Raw genomic sequence first — 26,860 nt, forward strand, 5'->3', positions numbered from 1 at the left:
TGGGCAGCCTCAATTCCTCTGCCTCACTTTCTCCTTCTGACAAATACGTTGGCAGCAGATCCTGTTTGCTAGGATTGTGCTTTTTTTTTTTTAATCTGTAAAATGCCAAGCTCTTTGAAAAATTCTGTCTCAGTATTTATCATTTGTGTTAATCATAATAGCCAGGCCTGTTTTTTACTTTTTTCCCTTAGGCTACAGAAGAAATGCCTGGTTTGGGACTGAGCTTGCAGGATTCGGGAATTGTGAGTGACAGAGGCCTAACAAATTGGAAAGGACCACTGAGTGCTTCTTGGTTGGCAGGGCATGGAACAGGGTCAATGACCTATTCAGGAAAAGAATGGAGCCTCAGGTCTAATTGGTGGCCAGCGATAAACTGTGAGCCATTCTCTTCTTAGAACAGTGTGCCTCAGGCATGGCCAAGAGGCTTGCCCAAGTTCCTGGTGCTTGTACTCTTTTCTGTATTCTTGGCACACTCTTGAAGTTAACCTCAAAACACCCCTGACCCAACTCTGGCCCACCATTAAGGGTGTTGATTATCTTTTAGAACTCCCATATAAAACGAAGATCCTATGGTTGGTGGCGGGGGGGGGGGGGTTCTATTGTAACAGCGGTCGCATTCTAGATATGTACTTTGTTGTTGGAACTCCCGCATTAATGTGGTCTCGAGAAGAGAATGTAAGACTGAAGAGAAGCGATACAGCTTCCGTGCCTCACGCTGCCACTGAAATAACCCTTCCTCTCTGTACCTAATTTCCCTGCTGGTAGAGAAGTGCCCATTCCTACACAAGATTATGTGTTTTGTGAACTGAAATGTACCAGGCCGGCGGAAGAGATTGATGTGGAGCAGCTTGAACATGGCCCGGCTTCATCAGACGGTTTACCTTCTGCAGTTCTGCAAGTTGAGAGCGATAGTTTTCCCCTCCTAGTGAGGGAGACACAGAACTAATACCGCCGCTGGAAAAGGAAGAGAGGCAGAATCATTTGAGTGCTTGCTTCCCTGAACCTCCTCCAACTTCACTCATCTCCAGACAAGGGACGGGTAGACACTTCTTAGGACAAGTAAACAGAGTCTTTTGTGAGCAGTAACAGGGCCAGAACGCAACCTCCTTGGTTTTCTTATATCTTTATTTGTTTTGCTCCTATACCAGTGTTTTCACACCTGACTGGGGCTCTAGGATCTTTAGTGGGAGGTGACTCATAATTGTATCTGAGGCAGAAGTGGAAGAAATGAAGAAGGAAGAACACTGATAAACACGGGAGAAAAGATTCAGCTGGGATCACTACAACAGCCCAAGATCACCAGGATCCCCCTCTTCCTTCCTTTCAGCTTCTCCCCTTCTCTTTCACTCTCTGCACCCCCTAGTTGGGCAGCACTGCCTAAGAGCAGAGGACGCTGCCCTCGCTAGAGCGTCGGCCATGAGCTCGCACACACGTGAAGAACGTGAGCCAGTCAGTCAAGTTCAACAGGGCTTGAGCCAGCTTACACAAAAGCACTTTAATTGACAGTATACAGTTCTCCAAAATATAGTTTTGTAAGAAAATGGCAATAATTAAGTATAGTCTTTACAAACAAGTTTCCCAGTGAATTCCAGTGTACTTCAGACCCCTGTCCACGAAGACAAACGCTCCTGCAGTCGCCTGGGCAAACTAACATTCACTACTAACAAAAAAGACACACATCGAATCGTCCTCCCCTCCCTTCCACTCAGTGCTGGGTTTTCACCAAACCTGAGCCGATCAGCTTGTGACAATGATAAAAGAGAAGTCATTGCTTTACTCTTGGCTCCTCTGCCTTCCTGGAGCTGGTTTCCTTTGATCCACAGCCCTGCTAGGAGAAGATCTGTATGTAAAAGCTCATTCAAAACTGTTTCTTGACAGTCAAGTATCACTCATGGAAGTCTTAGACCTAAATAACTCCGAGCAAGCGTAGATCAGTATGGTTCCTATTGTGGTCCTCGGGCTCTCCCTAGCCTTGCAGCAGGACATGATTTGAGAAGGTCCTGGTCCTTGTGTCGTCCTGGTGCCTGTTCTTAATTTACAGATTCCTTCTGAGGCCCACAGCACTGGTGTGTCAATCCTCTCTCTCTCTCACTAACCATGTAATTTTGGCCAAGCCACTTCTGTCTTTCTGGGCTTCAGTTTCTTTTTCTATAAGAACAAAACAAAGATTGGACTAGGTCTCTACAAGCCTCTCCCTAGGACTAGAGTGTCTCCAAGCCTTCCTGTAATAGGCTAGGACTTAGCTGGGGAGGGGGATTGAGGATCGCATTTAAAAATAAAAATGCCTGATCTCTAAGACAAATACTCTGTCATCAGCTTGTCTTATATTTCACTTTTCATTGGAGAAAAACAAACAAACAAAAACTTGTCATTTCTAGTGAAATAGACATTTACATTTACATTCCTGTTCAGAGGAAAAAAAAAAGCCATCTCAACTAGCAAATGTTTTTACAGTGTATATTCACTTAAAGCAGTGCTGGGTAGATTACCATGTGGCTGTGGTATTTACATTATTAAGAACTATGTATGTATGTGTCAGCTTGGACTTGTTTTCCAAAGTTTCTTCAGTATATTGTCAAAAAAAGGTTAAAGCTCAAGAAGTGGTTTAAATAAACTTCCTGCTAGCTTTCCTTATAACAAGGGAAAAAGAGAATCTGGTGTCTAGACTAGATTAAACCCGTATTCTGTCCTACGATGCAAAGCCTATTCTGTACCTCCTTCATAAGCACTGCTGCTGCCCTCCCCATTCACAGATCAGCGTGCTTTCCCACTGGGTTTCCATCCAGTCATCAGACTCCTGATTTCTGGCCTTTTATGCAGCTTAGGGAAGCCAGTCTGCCCCTGGTCCAAGTTGATAATCTCTCTTTGGCACAACTTGTTGGAAGTCATGCTGAGTTCCTGGTGTTCCTCTTCTTTCTTCTCAGCCCCAAACTCTGACTTACCAGACAGCACTGAACCAGTGCAGTCGTGGGATGAAGGTGACCTCTGCAGATGCTTGGCTGTATGACCTTGACACAGATGTCTAGTGGCAAGAGCAAGCCAAGGCAAGGTACTGGATTCTGAAGTTGCCCTCAAAGGCTGGAGCCGTCCAGCCTGGATGCACCAGGAGGAGCATCTGAACCAACCCAAAGCTTCCCAAGGTTCTCCTTGGACGGAGCCACCAGTCATTCCTCTTGACCAAGTGTGATTTTACGCTAGTCCTTGCCGGTTGTCATCTCTCTGCCCAAGAGGCTGTGGGGCTTGAGCCTTCGATCAGTTTGTGGGGGCGTACTTGCTGCCTCTGTCCGAAGGCTTGGCTGATAAAATGTGATCCAGAATCAGCAAAGTAGTAGTAATCCAGTCGGGCCTCTTCCACAGAAACCCACAGGGTGGAAAGAATCAAATGCTGGGCAGGAAGGAAGCAAACAGAGCTCTTCCCAGTATAACAAGATTTCCTTTTTTCCCCTCCCAAGCTAGCATTGTTCTCTCCCCTGCCAACCTCCAGACGCTAGAGAATCAGGGCAAGGACTTGTGGATCCTTGTTAGTCCACCATCTCTCTAGCTCTTGGGAAACTCACTGGAGGCTCTGCACTCCAGAACCCTAGGATATCAAAGGGCAACGGCCATGAATAAGGAATCAAGGCAGCCAGGGAGGGACAGCAGTTCTGCCCATCCTCCTCGTTCATGCCAGGAGATTTACACCCAGGAGCAAGAGAGACCGTGGGCAATATTCCACAAAATCTGGGATTTGGGCTTCCCAGAAAATTGGATTGAACCCCACTCTGTCCAGTCTTCAGGTGCCTTCGCTTGGCTAAGCTCCCTCAAAACCCCTTCCCGGTACTGTTTCCCTGAGATGCCACCAGAAACTGCAAAAGCAGGCAGCCTGCTAGGAACAGAGGAGGGGACACGGCAAGGCCCAGCTGCATGCCCCAACAGTGAGAGGTCACTGGGAACCCCACAGGCACCCCCAGGCTGCTCCTGAGCACCTTAAAATGCATCACACTTTCTAGGCCTTTCTAGCCCCTACAGCACAGGAGAACCAGGAGTCAATAAGATTAGTTAACTGAAAGGTCTCCCAGCAGTTGGAGCTTTGGCTTGTGGCAGTAGAGGGCTGGACGAAAAACAAACAAATACAACAAAACTCTCACCAACTTGAAAAGTCCCTGAGTTTCCTCTGGAACAGAGAGTAAAGCCTATCCTTCCTAACCGCGTCGATCGATTGTCCGGTGAAACACCACTCTGGACTGGGCCCTGGGAACGTCTGCCCTACAGCTGTGGTTCTCTCTTGCTGGATCTCAGGGGGATCTCTGAACTTGGACCTCACCCCACTGACCGAGCAGTGAACGACAGAAACACTTCTTCATAGCTGCTGCAGATTCCAGTCCCCGGTGGGAGTGGGAGGCCAAAGGAGTTCCTGCCCTGGTGATGGGCCAGGACCCAACCTGGGGGTGAAGGGCCTCCCCTTTTCTCTTCACCTGCAGAAGGATCCCTGAAGCAGACCTCGTTCACACTGGAGTCTTGTGTGGGTTAAGTCTCAAGGTCCCTAAGCAGATGCAAGGAAGCCAGAGTCCGGAGCAAGGGCTTCGAAGCCACGAAGGGACGGTGTGAGTCCTAGAGGCCCTAGGACAGAGCGGGGCTACAAACTGTGTGGGGGTCGGGGCAAGCACAAAGGGGACGGACGCACTGGCAGGCGAGGCTGGGGACCTGTACTTGGAAGGAATCAGATGCCCCGGAGACAGGATCTGGCCCTGCTGTCCCTTCCGTCCCATCCATTGTCACATCGACTGCGAGCTTCACCCCACTGGGAGCAGCTCTGAAGGGAGGCGCGAGCGATGGCAGCAGTGGGGCGTGGCGTCTGTCCCCTTAGATGTGAGCTGAAGGGATTCTACCAGATGACCACATGGGTGCGCTCCCTCTCGTCTTCCAGCAGCACTGAGCTCAGGCACTAGTGAGTTATTTTACAAGAGGAATCTAGACAGAATGTGATTGGTTCAGTTTGAAAAGGGAAAATTAAGGCCCCGTGGGGATGGGGAGGAGGTGGGGATTGGGAGGAGGGACCCTCCGAGTCTGCTTCCCTCCCCAACCTTTCCCTCCGCTGGGAAGGATGTTCCTCCCCTGTCCAAATGGCACTTGAGGTGGTTCAGTCTGGAGCGCTGTGGTCCTGTTGGAGGCTGCCCGCGGACCTGACTAGAGGTGCGTGTCTTCCTCCTCGTCAAAGTCATCCTTGGCCAGGTTGTCCAGAGGGACGATCCAGCTGTCCCCCAGCTCACCATTAAGGTTGACCACCTTTTTCTCCTGCATCTCGGATGAGGTCTCCATCACTTCCAGCGTGGGATTGTCATGGTAACCGTTCTCCACTGTCTGCAGCTCCTCTGTTAGCCGTTGCTAGGATAGGGAAGACGACCCAAGAAAGGGTAATTTTTGAGGGCTCATGGGCTTAATATTAGACAAGTACCCCTACAATCAAGGAACCCCGGTTTGGGTAGGGTGCGCAATAAATGCTCTTGGAGGCCATCGTGGCTGCTGGCCCGGCATCCTAGAACTCCCAGCTCGCTTGACCTTTACCCTGTTGGCAGATCCATGAAGTCAGCAAAAATGGACTTCTGTTTTCCAGAAACCTCCCGGCTCTTTCCTCCATTTCTCCCTCCTCCCCAAACTTACTCTCCAGGCACCTGCCTCACCCCACTGTCCTGAATCAGGAAGGACTATAAGAAAATGACATTCATCAGGCCAGATGACTGAGGACCTCTCTTAAGCCTAAGTAAGATGGGTACAGCAGGACCTGTGCTGTCTCTGTCTCGGTCATAGAGAGGAGCCACCTGGAGGCAGTGCTTTCTCTGGTCTTTATCTGAGCTACAACCTGGGTCACAGTCATGTCACCCGGGAAGCTTTTAACTAATACTCAGACCCAGAGATTCTGTTTCAGTCGGTGTGTGAGGAGGCAGGCGTGGGACTTTTCCTAACCGTCCCCGTGATGCACAGCCCGGGCTGAGGACTTTATGTGGTGGGAATTCGGGGAAGGCGGGTAAAGAACTTCCGGTCAGCCAGGGATGCCCCTACCCATTTCTTTCAGGGAATCCTCAGAGCAGCTCTGCAAGGTGAGTATTATCCCCACACACGGAGAAGCTCAGAGATGACAGGCGGTGCTCAAGGTCACGGAGATAATCAGAGGCAGAGCGAGGGCTTATCCCCGGTCTTCTGGACTCCAAAGGCCATGACCTTCCCTTCCCTTCCCCCACAGGCCTCTTCCATCTGCCCTGTGACGGTGCAGTTCCTTCCTATAAGGGATGGTCTCTGCCTGTCTAAAAGGGCCCGTGGCCCACTCCCTTTCCTCTAATAGGGGAGTCACGGGCGGAAGTCATCTGGCGAACTGGTCTGTTGGCTCACCTGGTCCTTCCTCTGGGAGAGGCGCTGGTGGCAGCAGCCGTAGAGGGCGGCGACCAGGAGCAGGAAGGACGCCATGCAGACAATGGTGATGATGAGAGGCATGCTGAACCGGTCCTCGGTCTCTTCGGGGGGCCCTTGGTCCCCAAGCTTCATGTTACTGACTCCCACCTGCCAGGAAAGAGGACGTTATGTGGCAAAATACAGAATGGGGGTCACTCCCACCCGGTTATGAGCTCTTCCGCTTGGCGTTCTTGGGGGCCGAGCCCATCACCCCGCTGTCCCCTCTCTAACCCCCGCACTCCGGCTGCTCGCAGGTGGCACTCTTCCACCAGGAGAGAGGCTGCACGGCAGAGGAACTGCCGGTCCCCGAGAAGCGCTTACCTCTTTCAGCTCATCCCATTTGTCTTTCAGCGACTCATACACGTCCCCGGGCAGGAGGTTTGCTGTGGAGGGGAGAGACGCTGCTAGCGGTCCGGCTCAGAGGGAAGTGTAGGGGACGGAGACTGGGCCCCAAGAGGAGGACGGGCCGTACCTCAGTCTCCTGCGTGCTAGCTCTCTCGGGGAGCCCTGCCCTAACCCTTCATAAGAAGCACCAGCCCTGACCCATCTTCATGGCTCCCAAGTGGTCAACCCCCAGCCCATTCCCTCCCCACTTAGACCCCAGCACCCCCCACCCTCAACTCACTCTGCACCGTGATTTCTTTGATGGCCACTGCCTGGGAGTCTTGAACAGGTACCAGCAGTATATGGCACGTGTCTTGAGCTGGGTTGAAGGTGGCTTTTGCTGCTCGGCACAGAAGTGTAACCAGTTTGTCATCCAAACTGCTGTTCCCCGCCTATTGTGGGGAGACCACAAGTGAGTCCTCAGGCATCAGGACAGCAGCCTCGGCTTGTAGGGCTGCCCTTCAAAGCCAAGGTCAGGAGGATGCTTTTGTCTGGTGTGAACTTATTTCCCTCTTCCTTCAAGTGGGGCCATTCCCGGGCCTGGCAGGAGTCACGGGTTATGTGCTGTGCTGGGCCGGTCCCTGCCTTCTCTGACTCCTGCAAATCTCTTCCCCCTGGTCCCCTTACCCTGTTTATCTCGTCTGTGGCTGAACAGTACCTCTCACCTGAGTGCCCCCACCCTTAGAGCTCTTCAGGGGTCATGACCTAATGCCCATCTCATCTCCCTAGGAGGGACTGAGGGGCACTGCCCAGCAGCCTGACACTTGCCAGGTGCTGATGCCCAGTTTGAAGACCTCAGGAGGGGAAGCCCCAGCTCTCAGCCCAGGGTTATCTTTCCCAAAGTTGAGCAGGCATGCCCTTCCCTAGACTAAGACTCTAGCCATGAAGCCAGGAAAGGCCATCCCTGAACAAGGGAATATGGGAGAATCTTGAAGATGCAAGAACTGTAAAAAAAAAAAAAAAAAAAAAATACAGGTGGCATTAAAATGCTGTAAAGCCAAGTTCTCCATCCTTTAGAAACCCTATTGTGGGGCGCCTGGGTGGCTCAGTGGGTTGAACCTCTGCCTTCGGCTCAGGTCATGATCCCAGGGTCCTGGGATTGAGCCCCGCATCGGGCTCTCTGCTCAGCGCGAAGCCTGCTTCCTCCTCTCTGCCTGCCTCTCTGCCTACTTGAGATCTCTCTGTCAAATAAATAAAATCTTTTAAAAAAAAAAGAAGAAACCCTATCGTTCAGTTCTATTTCCTAGGGGGTGTTTTCAAAAGTAGTCACTGACCAGGAGAGGGCAGCCATGAGCCACCCACAATCCTCAAAGACTAGACAATGGCAACAGCAACCGCAGCCCCCCCTCCAACATAGTGCTCCTTCCCAACCAAATGTCCGTGTGCACAAGCAGACACTCCCACCCCAGGGCACACACACACCCCGAGTAGGAGCAATGGCTGCCCCGATGCTCAGGAGCTCTGACTCCACAGGCTGGAGAGAGATCATGTCTGCGCTGTTCTTCCACTGAGACTGTCAGATGAGTCCATGGACCCGCGGACACACAACCCCAGATTATCACAACAGGGAACGTTAGTTTGGCTGACTGAGCCTCTTGTTTTCAACCGGGGCCTCTGAAGGCCAAAGAGATCAACTTAGCTTAAACCACAGTCTGAACTAGGAAGGAGGTCTCCAGACTCGGAGAACATGTGAATCCTCACACATCGCAAGCCCAGGAGACCTGGGCTGGGGCCTTCTGGCCCCGAGGCAGCCCTGTGGGACTTGACTTAGGGCAGTCTGAACTTCACTCTGTCTGGCAGTTGGAAGGGGCCACTTCCCACGGAAAGAGCAGGGGCAGGAGAGTGAACACATTCCTCAGTCCGTTTTCAGAAGGAACACTCCATGCCCTCCTACCTTCCCTACCCCTGCTGCTAAACCACAATTTGGGGGTGTCGATCAGGGTGGAGCCTAGACTGACAGGATACTCACACAGAGGCTCGTTTTCGTCAAGTTCAGGATGAGCATCTTGTCAGTTAGCCCTCCGGGAGATTCGCACTTTATCTAGAAGAAGCGGGCACTGGGATTCAGCTTCAGGCTGAGCTTGGCAGGGTCCCATCCCTGACCCCTCCCTTTCTCCCCCCTGGGTGGGCGACATAAAGGAAGGAGCTCCTGAGAAGCTGGGGGTTGTGACTGCAGAGTTTCATAGCCAGGTGTGTTGCTGGCTGGCCAGCTGTCTAAGCCAGAATCTGGCAAAGCCAGGGAGAGGGGGTGAATGGGGGACAGTTCCCAGCAGCCCTTGCCAGGGGCTCTGGGCTGGAAGGGCGGGTAGAAACACTTTTTAGAGCCCCTTCCATCTGAGGCTGGGCTCTCGTATCTGTCCCACCCCTGCTGGAAGTACCCTGTCATCCACATGAGCCGAGGAAGGAGGGACGCTGGGGACTCGGGGGGCAACTGAAGTCAACTGGGTGCTGGGGCTTCTGGATCCCTCGACAGGAGACGTGGCCACAGGTCCTGATGAAGGGCCTGCAGGATGCGAAGTCTCCAAAGAAGGGATCCCAGTGGTGGAGGAAGAGATCCCAGTGATGGACGAAGAGGTCCCAATGACAGTTGGCATCACGCTGGATTTCTGCAGATCTCCTTGTAAGGGAACCAGTGATGCTGTAATTAGGAAAGCAAAGGCTCTGAGAAAAGATGAGTGGTACCTTTAAGAGCAGAAGGCAGTCTTGGGGCACCTGGGTGGCTCAGTGGGTTAAAGCCTCTGCCTTTTGCTCATCATGATCCCAGGGTCCTGGGATCCATCATCCAGCTCTCTGCTCAGCAGGGAGCCTGCTTTCTCTTCTCTCAGCCTGCCTCTCTGCCTACTGGTGATCTCTCTCTGTCAAATAAATAAATAAAAATTAAAAACAAAAAAACAAAACAAAACAAAAAAACAGATAGCAGTTTCTCTTGTTCTTGTTCTTAGTTCCTGGGGCTTCTTTGGCCTTACCCCCCACCTAGCCCACAAGCTAGAAGAAGCAAACAGATGAAGTCATTTCCTGTGCCGTATTCCAGGGTGGGTCAGACTACGCAAGCCAGTGTGAGCCCCGATGCCAGTGACGCAGCAGCAACAGCTAACATTCAATGGGCACTCCATCTGGGGGTCTGTCCTCAGCACCCCCACACTTACTTTCTTAGTTAATCCTCACAACACCCTGATGAAGAAGGTACCATAAATAACCCTCGTTTATAAATCAGGAAACCGGGCTCAGAGGGGCCTGATGATTTGCCCAAGGTCACATGTGAAGAAGCGGCCCATCAGGGACTTGAATCCAGGTGTATCCAGCTCAGAGCCCCTGCCCCAGGATGAGACCACCTGCAGGAGAAGCAGGTGCACTGAGCACCAGTACGCATTCCAACCACCTCCGGAGTTCTTGACAACCCTGACTCAGGTCCACACCGAGAACTTCTGATTCCATAGATCTGCCATTGGTCATGATCGTGAGGCCCATGATCCACCCGTGGGTTTTAAAATTTATTTACTGGGTTAAGATCAGCACTTTTAGGGGCGCCTGCGTGGCTCAGTGGGTTAAAGCCTCTGCCTTCGGCTCAGGTCATGATCTCAGGGTCCTAGAATTGAGTCCCGCATCGGGCTCTCTGCTTGCAGGGAGCCTGCTTCCTCCTCTCTCCCTGCCTGCCTGCCTCTCTGTCCACTTCTGGTCTCTGTCTGTCAAATAAATAAATTTTTTTTTAAATCTTAAAAAAAAAAAAAAAAATCAGCACTTTTAAAAGGGAACCAAGGACATGGGATGGAGTAGAAACTATTAGGGCCCATCACATACAGGAAGAATCAACCCTGGTCAGTGAAACTATTATTATCAGTTACACATGTTGTTACGTGTGTGTTCTTCATTTGTATTCCTGGATCATGGTGTAAAAACTGCATAAAATATATTTCCTGCTGGTGACTGCCAATCTGAGAAACACTGTTCTGGAGTACTACTGCCCCGCCAACGGCGACCACCCCAAGTCTTACCCATGAATAGACTGCTGGCTTGTTTGTGTTCAACTGGGCAGGCCAGAATACTGGACCCTCCTCAGAAGAACCCAGCAGTGTTGGCCGGCACCTGTCACGGACGGGGGAGCCTGGCCCCGAGTGAAGGTGCTGTATTCACAGAATTTAACCCTCAGCATGAATTCCGTCTTCCAGCTCAGCAACTGGATAGAACATAAGCATTCAGAAGGTTCTTGCTTGAGGGGCGGGGGGGAGCAATACTTGGGATGCTTAGTTGGCTCAGAGGAACACATGACTCTTGCTCTCAGGGTGAAGGGTTCAAGCCCCAGGTTGGGTGTGGAGCCTACTTAATTTAAAAAAAAAGAAAGAAAGAAAGAACGAACGTAAAAGGCATGACTTACTTGCTGTGGGAAGTGTCCCGCGGGACGTGGAGCTGGGGCCCACCTTCGTGCCTGAACTACTGGGAGCCGCCGTGGGGATTTTGTCGGAAGGGCTCACCGGAGGCTTCGAAGGAGCAGGGCTTGTACTTGCTTGGTGAGGGCTTGTTGGGGCGGCGCTGGCAGGAAGAGAAGAAGCGGGGCTGGAGGTGCTGGGCGCGTCTGCAGGTGCGGCAGCAGCCGGTTTCCCGCCCCCAGGGGTCGTGCTGCTGGCGGGACCACCGTGGGCGTCCCCGGCTCCGGCTCCGGCTGCCGGGCTGCCGGTGCCTTCGGGCTTCACGGTGTGAGTGGTTGAGGAGACTGTCGTCGTGTCTAAACCTTGGCCATCCTCTGAGCCATCACTAGCTACACTGGGGTTGCTGGAGGCCTTCCCATCCTTGTCAGCGGCCGCTGGGGCTGTGGCTGTCGTCGTCCCGGAGCCGCTGGGCGCCGTTAGGGATCTCCCGCGGGTGGCAGCGGCCGTCGTCGCTTGCGCCGTGGTTGCTGGGGCTGGGTGTGAGCCAGGCTCGCTCACCTGAGTCCCCCCTTCGGTACCGGCCGCCGGTGCTACGAGGGGCTGAGTGGCGGCTGTCGCTGCGCCGGCGGCTGTCGCTGTTGCGGCGGCTGTCGCTGTGCCGGCGGCTGTCGCTCTTCCGGCAGCTGTCGCTGTTCTGGTGGTTGTCGTTGTTCCTGCGGCTGCCGCTGCTCCGGTGTTAGTTAATCCTGTTCACAAAGACAGCACAGAAGCAAGTCAGGGCATTACCGAAAGCGTTTCTGGCCACACGTTCTCCTGCTCTTCCTCAGATCTCGAGGCCCCGCTCCCATCTGCCTGGGCTGAAGGCCTGGGTCTTCTTTGTGCCCAGATTCTCTCAAGTTCAAGAGGCCTCTCTGGCCAACGAGAGTGAAGCAGAGGACATCAAGGGAGATTCTGCAGACGACTAGGACCAGGCCGGCCAATCCCCTGGCACGCGGAAGCCCGCGGCCGGTGCCCTGCCCCCTCCCCAACCCCGCTCCAGGCGCACAGCCTTCTTCTTTGCCATATGCCACCACAGAGCCGGCCACCGAGGTCCCCTCTGCCTCCTTCGCCCCAGCTCCCAGGCACGTGACCGTGCAGAAGACTCAGCTTTTCTTTTTTTTTAAAGATTTTATTTATTCGTCAGACAAAAAGAGAGAGACAGAACACAAGCAGGGGGAGGGGCAGAGGGACTCATGCCTACTGAATCGTCCGGTTGTAGGCATGACAAAAGAGCCATGCCTCTGTTCTCCGGGAAGTAGAATCTAGAAGGAGAAACTGAGAACAGTGACAAGACACAAATTGCTGGGGCGCCTGGGTGGCTCAGTGGGTTAAAGCCTCTGCCTTCGGCTCAGGTCACGATCCCAGGATCCTGGGATGGAGCCCTGCATCAGGCTCTCCGCTCAGCAGGGAGCCTGCTTCCTCCTCTCTCTCTCTCTGCCTGCCTCTCTGCCTACTTGTGATCTCTGTCAAATCAATAAATAAAATCTTTAAAAAAAAGAAAAAGAAGAAAAGGCAGACTGAAAACCCGAGACTTTCTGAGACTATAGTAAAGGAATCTTACTGTTTGCAGCCGGAGAGCAGAGAAGACCAAAAGACAAAAGGAGAAGTTTGATCCCATGAGTTGCCAAATTACAGTGTTAGTTTAATTCACAGCTTCACCAGGTCTTTTATGTGAAAAAAGGGCCTTGGGAATTGGAATGGTGACATATGAAATGCAGATGAACCCCAGTATCCGGAAGCCTCAGTCTGCAACAGAACTCATCGCCGGTACCCTGAGCTGCTGTTCTGTCTGCTGCGGCAGCTCCCGCCTTGCTTGAAAACGCTGCCGTAGGCTCACCTGAGCTCAAGGACACAGAAAGCCACATCTCCTCACCTCTTCAACCCTTCACCTTTTCCAAACCCGTAACAACAGTCAGACTCCAGTACGCCCCGGAAAGTCAAATACAGAGTCTGCCCCAGGAGAAGCGTCAGGCATGAATGATTCTAGCAAACACGTGTGGTTCTACAGTAGGAATGTGCTAGATCAAGGATGGGAAGCAGACCAGGCTGAATTTATCCACATGGGTCTGCATACGAGAGTTTTTGGCGTCAACGTGCTGACTTAAGCAGTTAGAAGTACAAGCTCTACTCGTTTTCTTCGTTGGTGAACTGAAACCTGCACTCAGTGGTAGTCTGCATTAAGTACAGTTAAGTTCCCCCAAATTTCCTGGAATAACGAGTAAGACAAAATCCGAAATCTTAAGAGAGCGAGAAGTGTTAGAACGGGGAGTATCACGGTGGCGCCTGGGTGCCTTCGTTGGTTAAGCCGGCCCACTCTCGGTTTCAGCTCGGGTCATGGTCTCGCGGTTGTGGGATGGAGCCCCACATTATGTTCTGCACTGGGCAACGGAGTCTGCTTCCGACTCCCTCTCCCTCTCTCTGCCCCTCCCCCACCCTGCTTGCAGGTGCGCTTGCTCGCTCTCATTCTGCCTCTCAAATAAATTTTCTTTTTTTTAAAAAAGAAGAAGAATCGGGACACCTGGGTGAGACTCAGTTGGTTGAGCGTCTGCCTTTGGCTCGGGTCATAATCCCAGGGTCCTGGGATCTGGTCCCGCATCAGGTTTCCTGCTCAGTGGGGAGTTTGTTTCTCCCTCTGCCTGCCGCTCCCCCTGCTTGTGCTCTCTCTCTGACAAATGGATAAATAAAATCTTAAAATAAATAAACAAATGGATAAGTAAATAAATAAATAAATGTCTATCGTGTATAATCTGCTCACTTACACTTTTTCTGTTAGAAGAGCTCCAATGACACCTGCTTCACCGAGGCTTTAAAAAATACTGTATTTCATGAGCTCTAAGCTGCACATCTGTTCAGGTCTGTGAAATGAGGATTTTTTTTTTTTTAAGATTTTTATTTATTTATTTGACAGAGAGAAATCACAAGTAGACAGAGAGGCAGGCAGAGAGAGAGAGGGAAGCAGGCTCCCTGCCGAGCAGAGAGCCCGATGCGGGACTCGATCCCAGGACCCTGAGATCATGACCTGAGCCGAAGGCAGCGGCTTAACCCACTGAGCCACCCAGGCGCCCAATGAGGATTTTTTTTAAAGATTTTATTTATTTAGTTGACAGGCAGAGATCACAAGTAGGCAGAGAGGCAGGCAGAGAGAGAGGAAGAGAAGCAAGCCCCCTGCTGAGCAGAGAGCCAGATGTGGGGCTCGATCCCAGGACCCCGGGATCATGACCCGAGCTGAAAGCAGAGGCTTTAACCCACTGAGCCACCCAGGCACCCCTGAGGATGTTTTATAAGTTACTATAGGTCCCATTTTGACAGTGGCCTTTATTTTCCTAAGTGGTTCACAAAATAATAGATCATCTTACCATTCATTGGTAGTATCTTGGATTTGATTAAATTTAGGATATTATTTTGGTTTTTTTCTAAAGATTTTATTTATTTACTTGATAGACAGGGAGAGCGAACGAGAGCAGGAACACTAGCAGGCGGAATGGGGGAGGGAGAAGCAGGCTTCCACCGAGCAGAGAGCCCGATGTGGGGCTCAATCCCAGGACCCTGGGATCACGACCTGAGCCGAAGGTAGAGGCTTAACGAATGAGCCACCCAGGCCCCCCGAATCTGGGATATTGTTGAGGAGACCAGTAGCATATCCTAAGAGATCACTGTGGCTGTTCTTCATTGCCAGGTGTGCTATAGGCGGAAACACTGATTCCAGTGGGGATGGACACTAGGTTCCTTGGGTAGCAGTACAGGCAAGAACAGAATTCCATTTCTAGGGAAAAAGGTGGGCTAGTAATGCCATACTGGATGGCAGGGCCAGCATGGTAATCAGAATAATCTAACGAAAGGCATTTCGGACACGGGCTAATAACCGTGTGTTCTTCAGGAGAAGCCCACTACCATCCCACCTCAAGACTCAGCAACCTGTGACCTGGGTCAGGTCACCACAGTGGAGAACACAACCAGCTGCTCATCCAATTCCCAGAACTGAATCTTTCCACAGGTACATTGAACGAAATATGTATTTGTTTCCAAGGCTGCTGTGTCAAATGACCAAAACCTGGGTGGCTTAAGACAACATAAATGTATTCTATCATGGTTCTAGAGTCTAGAAATTCAAAATCGGTAGGGCCATGCTTCCTCTGAAGGCACTCGGGGACAATCTGTCTTTGCGTCTTTGCGGCGATCTTCGGTATCCCTGGCTTGCAGCTATATCCCTTCAATTTCAGGCTCCTTCATCACAGAGCCTCTCCCCCGTGTGTCTCCCCTTTTAGAAGAACACTAGTCTTTGCGTATAGGGTTCTCCCGACCCCGTACGACCTCACCCAGGATGACTGTAACTTGATTATATCTGCAAAGTCCCTATTTCCAAATGAAGTCACATTCGCTGGCACTAAACACTGGGGATTAGGGCTTGAACACATCTTTCAGGGAGCACACTATTCACCCTCCCAATCTGCTCTCCCACCCCACTTTTTCACTATAAAAACCAGGGTTCTTCATTTCAAACATTAGAGATCAGTTCCATCTGCCTCCAACAGAAAACAGAGCCCTGGGCGCACCTCCGTCGAGAAGTGGCTTTCCACGGTCTCCTCAGCAAATGGGCTCTGTGCCTAGCATCCCTGCCCCCGCCACCCACGAGCACACGCCCGGGCTTCTGCCAGCCCACGACTACAGCGGCCGCCCACAGCTATTACTGGCGCCGCCTGGGCTCCACTTCCAGTAACAGCTCCTGCGGAAGTGCACAGTGTCCTGGGGAAGCCATCCCTCACCACCCCGGTTTCCCCAAGGCCGATCGGATTGCTGGCGTGCAAGCTTCTTTTTGGGGAAGTCTATTCTCTCATTCGTGGCTACAACATTAGAGTCCCCAGAAGGTGGGGACTCTCCCCACGCCTCCAGGAGCATGATCTCCTGTGACTTGGCTCCGGAAACCACGGGGAAGCCGCCTGGTGGCCAGCCTGGCGAAGCCAACACCGGGCCCCAAACCTAAGTCGCCACCACCAGCCACCAGGCTTCAGGAGCCACTAGGCTCCTCAGAGGCCCTCCTCTCCCCTCCCCTCCCCTCACTGTAGACCAGGCAGGCTGCAGCAAGCAGAAACAGTTGGGTTCTTTCTTTTTTCTTTCTTTCTTTCTTTTTTTTTTTTTTGCAATTGGGTTCTTTTATATCAAAATAGCAAAACACCAAAAAGGAAGTTGAGAGAACCCCACTCTTTACTATCCAAGCCACACACAAGCATTTACACCCTGTAACTGTGTGCCTTCCACCAAGTGGAAAATAAACTCCAAGCACCCAGGAGAAAAGAATATTAATAATCATTTTGCTAATAGAATCACTTAAGATAGCTAAAGAATCACGCTTAGGGGGCACCTGGGTGGCTCAGTTGGTTAAGCGTCTGCCTTCAGCTCAAGTCCTGATCCTAGGGTCCTGGGATCAAGTCCCGCATCCAGGTCCCTGCTCAGCAGGGAGCCTGCTTCTCCCTCTCCTCCCCACTTGTTCTCTCTCGCTATCTCTGTCACTATCTCTGGAGAAAAAAGCTACCTGACAGGCATAATGAATATCTCACCCATCTGATTATCAAGAGCAAGATAAAAGTGGGATATTTGAGTGGCTCAGTCATTAAGTGTCTGCTTTTGGCTCAGATCCTGATCTCAGGGTCCTGGTATCCAGCCCCACATCAGATTCCCTGCTCAGCGAGAGCCTGCTTCTCCCTCTCCCGCTCATGCTCTCTCACTCTTTCAACTAAAATCTTGAAGAAGGAAAAAAAAAAGTGTAAAGAGTGCGATAAAAATCCTTGCATTCCAGATCTATCTGAAGAAGTCCATCCAGGGGCACCTGGGAGGCTCAGTGGGTTAAGCCTCTGCCTTCGGCTCAGGTCACATCTCAGGGTTGTGGGATCAAGCCCCGGAATCGGCCTCTCTGCTCAGCCGGGAGCCTACTTCCCCCACTGCCTGCCTCTCTGCCTACTTGTGATCTCTATCAAATAAGTAAATAAAATCTTTAAAGGAAAAAAAAAAAAGATATCCATCCATATGCCTCCTCCCTAAAGTTCCCTGCACTGATTCTCTATTCTTGTTTCTTCTAAGTTCTTAAGCTTCTCTCCCAAAATCATTAGCTTCTGCCTGTGAATCTGGCCAGATCCTCACCTCAATATAGCTTGCCTTCAAAAAAACCTCCCCAAAACCAAACAACAGCAACAACAAAAACTGACCATGAAATGTACCATTTAAAGCCCTCCCTGCAGTTGGGACGCCTGGGTGGCTCAGTTGGTTAAGCAGCTGCCTTCGGCCCGGGTCATGATCCCAGCGTCCTGGGATCGAGTCCCACATCGGGCTCCTTGCTCGGCGGGGAGCCTGCTTCTGCCTCTGCCTGCCATTCTGTCTGCCTGTGCTCGCTCGCTCTCCCTCTCTCTCTCTTTGACAAATAAATAAAAAAATCTTTAAAAAAAAAAAAAAAAAAAGCCCTCCCTGGGGGCACCTGGGTGGCTCAGTGGGTTAAGCCTCTGCTTTCGGCTCAGATCATGATATCAGGGTCCTGGGATCAAGCCCTGCATCGGGCTCTCTGCTCAGCCGGGAGCCTGCTTCCCCCTCTCTCTCTGCCTGCCTGTAATCTTTCTCTCTGTCAAATAAATAAATAAAATCACTTTTAAAAATAATAAAATAAAGCCCTCCCTGTTGGAAGAACTTTCTATCCTTACTATACCTCAGTGTCTCCCCTAAACAGGGCTACCATCCCACATCAGTCCACTCCTGCCTGGCTCCAGCATAGTACATACATAAACCAAACCTGGCTTTATTCACGCCTCAGACAACTGATCACCGCGAACTACTTTCTTTGGGACCTTTGGGGAGGAGTTGACAGAAAGGTGGCGGTACGGCAGGAACAGGCATGCTGAGGGCATGGGCCGCATTGCAATTTACGATGTGTCCTTCCTCAGGACCTGCTCAGATCTGGTCCTATATATACTCTTCAATTTCATAATGGAAAGCTGCAAACCCCCTACCCCATAGGAGGAATGAAATAATAAAGATAAAAGGAGAAATTAGTGAAACAAAACAAAATATAATAGCAAGTATCAACAAAGTCAAAAGTCAAAAAGTATTTTCTCTTTTTTAATATAGGAAATTTATTTTTTTTATTACTTATTTTTTCCTTAAGTAATCTCTACACTCACCATGGGGCTCAAACTCATAACTCTAAGATCAAGAGTTGGATCCTCTAAGCTCCCCAGATGCCCCCAGACTTTCTTTAAAGACTAATAAAATAGTAAAGTCTTTGGTGAGGTTGGTCAAAGGGAGAAACAACCCAGAATGCATAAATACAAAATATGAGGTATAAAAATAATAAAATATATTTATAGTACAAGCTATTATGAGCAATTGCTGATAAAATTGAAGCAGATTAGACAGACACATTCCTGAGAAAATACAACTTACCAGAGTGACTTAAGAAGAAATAGACATAATAATCTGTCCTATACACACAAAGAAATCGAATTGTTAGTTAACACCTTTCTCAGATAGGAAATCTAAGCCTGGGTTCAAGGGTCCAATAATTCTAGCTTTTTATGTGAACCTCTCTATAGCATAGTCCCTCTGCCTTAATATGTGTCTGTTAAAGGAACTATTTTATGTGCAGTGGTCAATCAACAAAACACAAGTACACGCCAAAGAAAAACTGATAAATTTGGCTTCATCAAAACGAAGACACACACACACACACACACACACACACACAAACAAGGGATGCCTGGGTGACTCCCTCAGTGAAGTGGCTGCCTTCAGCTCAGGTCATGACCCCAGGGTTCCTGGATCCCCACACGCTCCCTGCTCAGTGGGGACCCTGCTTCTCCTTCTACCCCCAGCTCATGGGCTCTCGTGCACTCTTTCTCTCTCTCTTTCAAATAAATAAAATCTTTTTAAAAAAGAGCCCCAGGACTTCCAGCTTCAGTCAACAAGAACAGAGAGCCAGGAAGCACACTGCTCCTACCCTTACACCAAGAAAAAAGCTGGAAAAAACAGAAAATTTATGACTTCTTTTGAACCACTGGAGAACTGAGATCATGGGCAAACAACTCTCCTGAAAAGTGGCAATAGGCAACTGCGGGGAGAAATGGGACACAAGCATTTGTGTGCACGGGACCAGAGTTTGGTAAGAAAATATGGTTGCTAAAGGCTGAGGATGGGCTACTGTGAAGCCTGGGGGGCTGCAGACACGGGAAGACCCCTACCCTGTGTAGGCTTTCTCTCTCCAGAAAACCCACCGGGAGCTCATGAGGATGCCTGGCGAGAACCCTGAGAAAGGTCCCCCGTGCGGCCGGCTAGGGGAAGAAAACAGTAGTCACTGCTGAAACTCCAAACAGCCCCGTGCCCACTAGGGGAAAACAGCCTTACTCCCCAGGAGAAGGTCAATCTGTAGCCTGAAGCTGGAGGAAACCCAACAAACCTGGGGAAGCAAAATGCCAGCCACCAATGAGACCCTGCCCAGATTCATCTCTCCTATTTCTTCGAGGAAACAGAAGCATTAAACTGCAGGAGAGGGCGCCTGGGTGGCTCAGTGGGTTGACCCTCTGCCTTTGGCTCAGGTCGTGATCTCAGGGTTCTAGGATCGAGCCCCGCATCGGGCTCTCTGCTCAGCAGGGAGCCTGCTTCCTCCTCTCTCTGCCTGCCTCTCTGCCTGCTTAAATAAAACCTTTTTTAAAAAAAAAAAAATAATAAGCTGCAGGAGAAAGGCAAAAATATTTTAGCCAGAGGGTACGATGGAAACCCATTGCAGCTGGGAAAGGGAACAGGAAAAATAAAAAAGCCCTTCTCCCCTGGGGAGGGCAGGGATACGTGCTAAGTCCAGCGTAGCTTCTAGAAAAGAGGCTGGGCACCAATGACGGCCACACCCTCAAGCCTCAGGTTCCAGCGCCTTTTAAGAATCACGTTTAAGCAAAACATCAGAGAATGTCCTTCTCCCTGCTACTAACCTTAAGTGCTAGCGATAGCAAGTGTGACATAAATAGAAGTTGGATAGGGGCGCCTGGGTGGCTCAGTAGGTTAAGCATCTACCTTCGGCTGAGGTCATGATCCCAGGGTCCTGGGATCGAGCCTGGTGTTGGGCTCCCCGCTCAGCAGGGAGCCTGCTTCTCCCTCTCCCCCAGCTCATCTTCTCCCTTGCTCTCTCTCTCTCTCTCTCTCTCTCAAATAAATAAAATCTTAAAAAAAAAAAAAAAAAAAGATGAATACAGCTGGAGGGAATTTTGAAAGACAGAGTGGTCCCAGCAGCAAAGAAGGAAGACTTACAGCCAAACAGGGAGACAGACAGAGGTATTACTGGGGGATTTGCAGCCTGTGGCGCAACAAGTTAAAAATGAAGGTCAACTCCTCACTGAATTAACACAAACCCTCACCCGGAAGACGCAGCAGAAGAAAAGCCGTGTGCTGGGCACACACCCATCCAGCCTTTGTCTCTATGGATCTGCCTGTTCTGGACATTTCCCAGAAATGGAATCCTACAGTGAAGAGTCTCTCATGACTGGCTTTTTCCACTACAGCTTCCCCCAGGTTCAAGCAGGTGTCAGTCCTGTATTTCTTTTTATGGCTAAGTGATAGCTCCGTGTTTGGACAGACCACATTTTGTTTATCTACTTATCAGTTGATGAACATTTGGGTCGTCCACCTTGCAGTCATTTGAATAAAGCTACTACGAACATGTGTATACAAGTTTCTGTGTAGACACAGGTTTTCATTTCTCTTGGATATGGACCCAGGAGTGGAATTCCCAGATCATATGGTAACTCTGTATTTAGCATCGAGGAACTGCCAAAATGTTTTCAAAAAAGTGACTGCACCGTATTTCATGCCCACTTACCCATGCCCACTTACCCACGAGCAGTGTAGGAGGCCTCCAAGGTCTCCTCCTCCTCACCAACAACTGTTATCATCTGTCTGTTCCATTGCAGACATTCTACTGGGCATGAAGGGGTATCCTGTTGTGGTTTTCATTTGTATTTCCCTAATGACTACCCAAACCCAGCAATATATTACAAGGATACTACATCATGATTAAGCAAGGTTCACCTCACGGCTGATTCAGTACTTGAAAAGCAAGCAACACAATCCACCATATTAACAACAAAAGGAAAAACCATATGGTCATCTCAATACGTGCAGAAAAATCACTTGACAAAATTAACCGTTCACTTATGATTTTTTTAAAAATCTGAGCAAACTAGGAACAGAAGGGAATTCTCTTAACCTAATAAGTGATATCTGCAAATTAAGCCAGTAGCTAACATATTTCATGTGGAGAGACTGATGCTTCACCCTTAAATTTGGGAACAAGGCAAGGATGTCCTTGTCACCACTCCTATTGAACACCATACTAAAAGCCCTAGCCAGTTCAGTAAGGGGGTGGGGGGTGGGACACCCCTTAAATAACTTAAACTCAACAATACAGAGATAACTCAATTTTTTTAACATGCGAAAGATCTAGAAGAAGTTACCAAAGACGATATACAAGCAGCAAATAAGTATATAAAAAGATGTTCAACGTCATTAGGCAAATGCAAATTAGAACTACCCTGCAATGTCATTACACGCCTTTTTTTTTTAAAGATCTTATTTATTTATTTGACAGACACAGATCACAAGTAGGCAGAGAGGCAGGCAGGAAGAGTGGGGAGAAGCAGGCTCCCTGCTGAGCAGAGAGCCCGATGTGGGACTCAATCCCAGGACCCTGAAATCATGACCTGAGCAAAGGCAGCAGCTCAACCCACTGAGCCACCCAGGCGCCCCTTACATGCCTCTTACCTGGCTAAAAACAGTCTGACAATCTCACATGTTAAACAAGAACTCTTACACACTGCTAGAGTCCAAAACAGGACCACCACTGTGGAAAACAGTGTAGCAGTTTCTTTTAGTTAGGCATACAATCACCGTAGGACTCAGCAAGTGTATTCTCCATATTTACCCCCCAAACAACTGGAAACTTGTGGTCACTCAAAAACTTAGCTGCAAATGTTCATCACAGCTTTATCCATCATTGGCTGGAAACAACCAAGATATCCTTCAGCAAAGGAATGGATAAAACAAACTGTCATACATCCATACCAAGACTACTTCGCAATAAAAAGGAATGGACAGACTCACATTGCAGGGAGGAATCCAAAAGATAAGAAGACACAGACTACGAGTGTTTGAGGCCATTTATAGGTCATTATGGAAAAGGCAAAACTGTAGGAATAGAAAAGAGGTCAGTAGTTGAGGGAAAGGAGAAGTGACTTAGGACAATGGAACTGGGTTTTTTTGTTTTGTTTTTTAAGTATCTCTACACCCAATGTGAGGCTCGAACTTACAACCTTGGGATCAAAAGTCGCGTGTTTCATCTGCTGAGCCAGCCGGGTATCCCCAGAACTATTCTATATAGTACTGCAGTGATGGACACAAGACTGTATGTGCTGAAACCCACAGAACTAAATACCCCAAAGAAATAACTTTACTTAGCACAAGTTCAGAAGAAGAGGGGAAAAAAAAAAAAAAGATATTCGGGAAATCCTAGGATGTAGCAAAGACTATGAAAATAAATTTAACTCTGTTGCAAATGTATAACATAGCCTCACTGGAGGGATGGGGAAACACAGTTGACCAAAGTAACTGAAAAATACTTTATTGACTGGGTATTGTAAAGCTAAAAACAAAAAGAATAAACAGTGCTCTCAACGGGGTACATCTCTTCCTCAGAAGAGTATGGGTTGTCAGTTAAACGTCTACTTTAGGGGGAAGCCTGGGTGGCTCAGTAGATTAAGCGTCTGCCTTCAGCTCAGGTCATGGTCCCAGGGTCCTGGGATCGAGTCTAGCTTCAGGCTCCTTGCTCAGCAGGGAGCCTGCTTCTCCTTCTGCCTACCTCTCTCCCTGGTTGTGCGTATTCTCTCTCTCTGACAAATAAATAAAATAAAAATAAAATAAATCTACTTTACAGGTATGCCAAGGTTGGTAAATAAGAAAATAAATGATGAATAACGTAAGCCAGATTTCTCACTGTCACAGAAAGAAGTTGCAAATAAGCAAGAGCAGGTAGGGAGGAAGCTGTGAGCTCTGTGATGTCTGATTAGTGACAGATGTCAGGATGAACACATATTTTAACACATGCATACAGACACATAAAGAAACACACAGATAGACAGGTACACACATGAGTGAGTACAAACATTTATTTCTTAGGCTCTCCACTGAGGCGGTCTAGAAGCAGCAACACACCAGTGGTATCAAGGATCCCCAAACATTCTCCAAAAACCATTCTCCTTGGAAAAAATAGCTGGATTCTAGCACTGAGGAAGGGAAAGCACAAGAGAAGCCTGGAACATCTTGTAATGCCGGAAAGTAAAGAAGTGCTTAAAAAAAGAAGTGGGCCAAAAAACCTAGGGAGCAACCTAATATACATTTCCTAACGCCCATCGTTGTTGAATCACTGTGCTGTTCACCTAAAACCAATACAGAGTTGTACGACAACTCTATTTCCATGAAAAATAAATAACACAAACCCCCAGTCTAATCATGGAAAACAAAACAATACACCAGCAGACACACCTAAACTGAAGGACCATTCTACAAAATATCCGACTAGTACTCTTCAGACCAGCAAGATGACAGACAAGAGGGAAAGACAGAGTCACTGCCACTGACTGGAAGAGACTAGTGAGACAGGCTGATGGAAGGCGATGGATTCTGGAACAAAAAAGACCATCAAGGGGAAATAATGGTTAAACAGGAATCAAGTCTGTAGTGTAGTTAACAGTATTGTACAGTGTTGGTCCATTGCGATACATGTACGGTGGCTGTGTAGGATGTAGTAAGTATCAGGGGAAGTTGAGGGAAAGGTACATCAAACTCTACATCATCCTTGCCACTTTTTGGCAAATCTAAAATTACTTAAAAAGGGGGGCGCCTGGGTGGCTCCATGGTTAAGCCTCTGCCTTCAGCTCGGGTCATGATCTCAGGGTCCTGGGATCAAGTCCCGCGTCGGGCTCTCTGCTCAGCAGAGAACCTGCTTCCTCCTCTCTCTCTCTTTCTCTCTCTCTCTTTCTCTCTGTCTACTTGTGATCTCTGTCAAATAAATAAATAAAATCTTAAAAAAAAAAGTAAAATAAAATTACTTAAAAAGCAAAGATTTTAAAAAAGAAACCAAAAGGAAAATGAAAAAGAATCAGAAGATAATTACAACATATATAAGCATAAAAGATTTGTATCTAAAATATATTTCTTGGGGCACCTGGGTAGCTTAGTCAGTTAAGAGTCTGTCTTTGGCTTAGGTCCTGATCCCAGGGTCCTGGGATGGAGCCCTGCGTTGGGTTCCCTGATCGGCGGGAAACCTGCTTCTCCCTCTTCCACTCCCCCTGCTTGTGTTCCCTCTCTCGTTGTGTCTCTCTCTGTCAAATAAATAAAATCTTTAAAAAAAATTATATATATATACACACTAAAAGAACAGGAATACTTAATATGATTTATATAATAGTTCTGAAACATTTTATTTACTTATTTATTTGACAGAGAGAGAGTACAAGCAGGGGGAGTGGCAGGCAGAGGGAAAGAGAGAGAATCAGGCTCCCCGCGGAGCAGGGAACCCAGTTCCAGGCTTGATCCCAGAACCCTGGGATCATGACCTGAGCCGAAGGCAGACACTTAACTGACTGAGCTAACCAGGCGTCCCTATATGCTATTTTAATAGGGCTCAAAAATGGGCAAAGTGAAACCACATACTTTTAGAGTTAGAAACAGAGAAAATATTAATACTCCACAGACAATTTAATACTCATGTAGGACAACGGCTACTGCTAGAGGGCGAGAGGGAGGTACAGCAGGGCTCCGGGTCTCTCTTTGAAATGGGAAGAAGATGGGTAAGTACATTTGTCATTCTGGTAGCAGGAAGATTACAGATGAAGTCATGTGCAAGGGAAAAGTACCAAATTCTCATTTTGGAAAGGGGAATAGTGAGCCTACCGGAAAATGGTTCTCGAACTTTAGTGCCCATCAGCATCACCTAGAGGGCTTGTTAAAACCCCGAGAGCCAATCCCAGCCCCAGAGTTTCTGATTCAGCAGATCTGGGACACAGCATGAGAAGTTAGGGGCACCTGGGTGGCTCAGTGGGTTAAGCTTCTTCCTTTGCCTCAGGTCATGACCCCAGGGTCCTGGGATGACCCCTGGCCGGGTGCCCTGCTCAGCGGCAAGTATTTACACGTCTCACAAGTTCCCGGATGGTTCTGCTGCTGCTGGTCAGAGGACTGCACTGTGGAACCAACCGTACTAGAGAACGAAAGGATGAATGCCAAGTAGTTTTGGTGCCCAACAGGGGCTTGGAATCACAATGTGAAAATTCATCCAATCAGCCAGCGTGTGGTTTTGCCCCGGCAGTGTCCCGCTCGGGCACGGAAAGGAGAAGGTGGAGGCAGAGTCCATCTGGGAGCGGGGTTTGTAGGTGAGTACACCGGCGGGACAGGGTACAAGGAACCGGATATCTGGGAAGTCAGAGTTACCGTGGTGGGGAGGGAAGGACAGGAGGGCCAGGTCAGACGGGGGCCGACAGGCCACACGGAGGGAGGGATGCTGTCTTCGGTTCAAGCATTAGGTCCGAGCACCTGAACAAAGGATCTGGAAGGTAGAGAAACTGTGATCCAAGAATGCAATGCTTAAAGATTTCAGAGGTGGTGCAGTTGGGGGTGGGGGCGGTCCACGGCCAGGGTGTGGAACAGGAATGACCCAGCGAAGTGGAGATGGGGAAAAAGTCTCGAAAATGGGAGGCCAGGGTATCTCAGTGTTCATACAAGTGGGTACTGAGGTCGCCCAGAATTGAGGAGAGGAAGGAGTGAGAGTGCAGTGGCAGAGGGAGGCTGCCGAAGAGGTCAGAGGTAACAGCCACCAGGAGAGACCCTGAATCGGGTCTTGAAAGAAAACGAGCAGGCGCTGGCTGGATGCTGTGCCAGCGAGATGCTATTCCTCCCTCCCACCGCCCCCACCGCCCCGTGTGCTGTGGGGTCGCGGGGAGGAGAAGCCAGGCCTGTCTCCTCCCCTGGGGAGAGGAGAACACTGCTCCCTGCCTTTGGTGAGGGCCTGCTTCCTCCCATTCCTGGCTACTGACAGACCTGGGATGACTCGAGGCTATTAATAGCCGGAAAGGAAACTGGAAAGAATGCCCCAGGAAGAGGGCGTGAGGAGGGAGGGCAGGAAGGCAGGGAGCCGGGAGGGAGGCCCGGCCTGGACACCAGTGTCCACCCCTCCTTCCTCTGTTACCCCCGGCTCATCACCCCCAACTATACCTATCTCCGGGGAAAGAACACCAAAAAGCTAGAGGGGGTGGGGGACGGGGAGTAAAATGGCAGAAACCAGGTGAGATAAGCTGCTGTCTTCCCGGATGGGCGGGATAAAGGAGAGCAGGCGGACCGGGAATCCAGAGATCTGAGCTCTCTGGTCCCGGCTCTGCCTCGGATCCCCCATGGCCTTGGCCCCCACAGAGCACGTCTGTTAAAAGGACAGGATTTCTCAGGTGGAGGCGCTCTCCTAAGCATGACCTAGGTAAGTTGTCCGCCTTTGCTGGGGCGACAGAGCCACCCTAACCAGCCCCTTCGGAGGCCTTGCTCTGGGCATCCTTTTCCAAGAACAGACAGACCTCGAAACTCAT

General features: G+C 49.7%; 1 protein-coding gene across 1 annotated transcript; it reads right to left on the reverse strand.

The window, feature by feature from the left end:
• Positions 1 to 1,107: 1,107 nt before the first annotated feature.
• On the reverse strand, positions 1,108 to 26,860 carry PODXL (podocalyxin like). Its single transcript, XM_044247029.1, has 9 exons — positions 26,797 to 26,860; positions 15,977 to 16,162; positions 11,183 to 11,920; positions 9,189 to 9,448; positions 8,780 to 8,851; positions 7,052 to 7,202; positions 6,748 to 6,809; positions 6,367 to 6,534; positions 1,108 to 5,364 (listed from the first exon to the last, which is right to left on the reverse strand). The coding sequence occupies exons 1-9, from the start codon at positions 26,858 to 26,860 to the stop codon at positions 5,167 to 5,169; spliced, it is 1,899 nt and encodes a 632-aa protein (XP_044102964.1). The 3' UTR covers positions 1,108 to 5,166.

The sequence above is a fragment of the Neovison vison genome, chromosome 4 (genome assembly GCF_020171115.1).
Source record: "Neovison vison isolate M4711 chromosome 4, ASM_NN_V1, whole genome shotgun sequence".
Lineage (NCBI taxonomy): Eukaryota > Metazoa > Chordata > Mammalia > Carnivora > Mustelidae > Neogale > Neogale vison.

Excerpts from the sequence above, each read along its gene's own strand:
- PODXL (XM_044247029.1), bottom strand. The coding sequence starts at position 26,860 with ATGAGTTTCGAGGTCTGTCTGTTCTTGGAAAAGGATGCCCAGAGCAAG. Across the intron at positions 16,163-26,796 it reads CAAGGCCTCCGAAGGGGCTG|GCTGGCCACCAGGCGGCTTC; the intron begins GTTAGGGTGGCT and ends TGGCTTCGCCAG. Across the intron at positions 5,365-6,366 it reads TCTCCCAGAGGAAGGACCAG|CAACGGCTAACAGAGGAGCT; the intron begins GTGAGCCAACAG and ends TCCCTATCCTAG.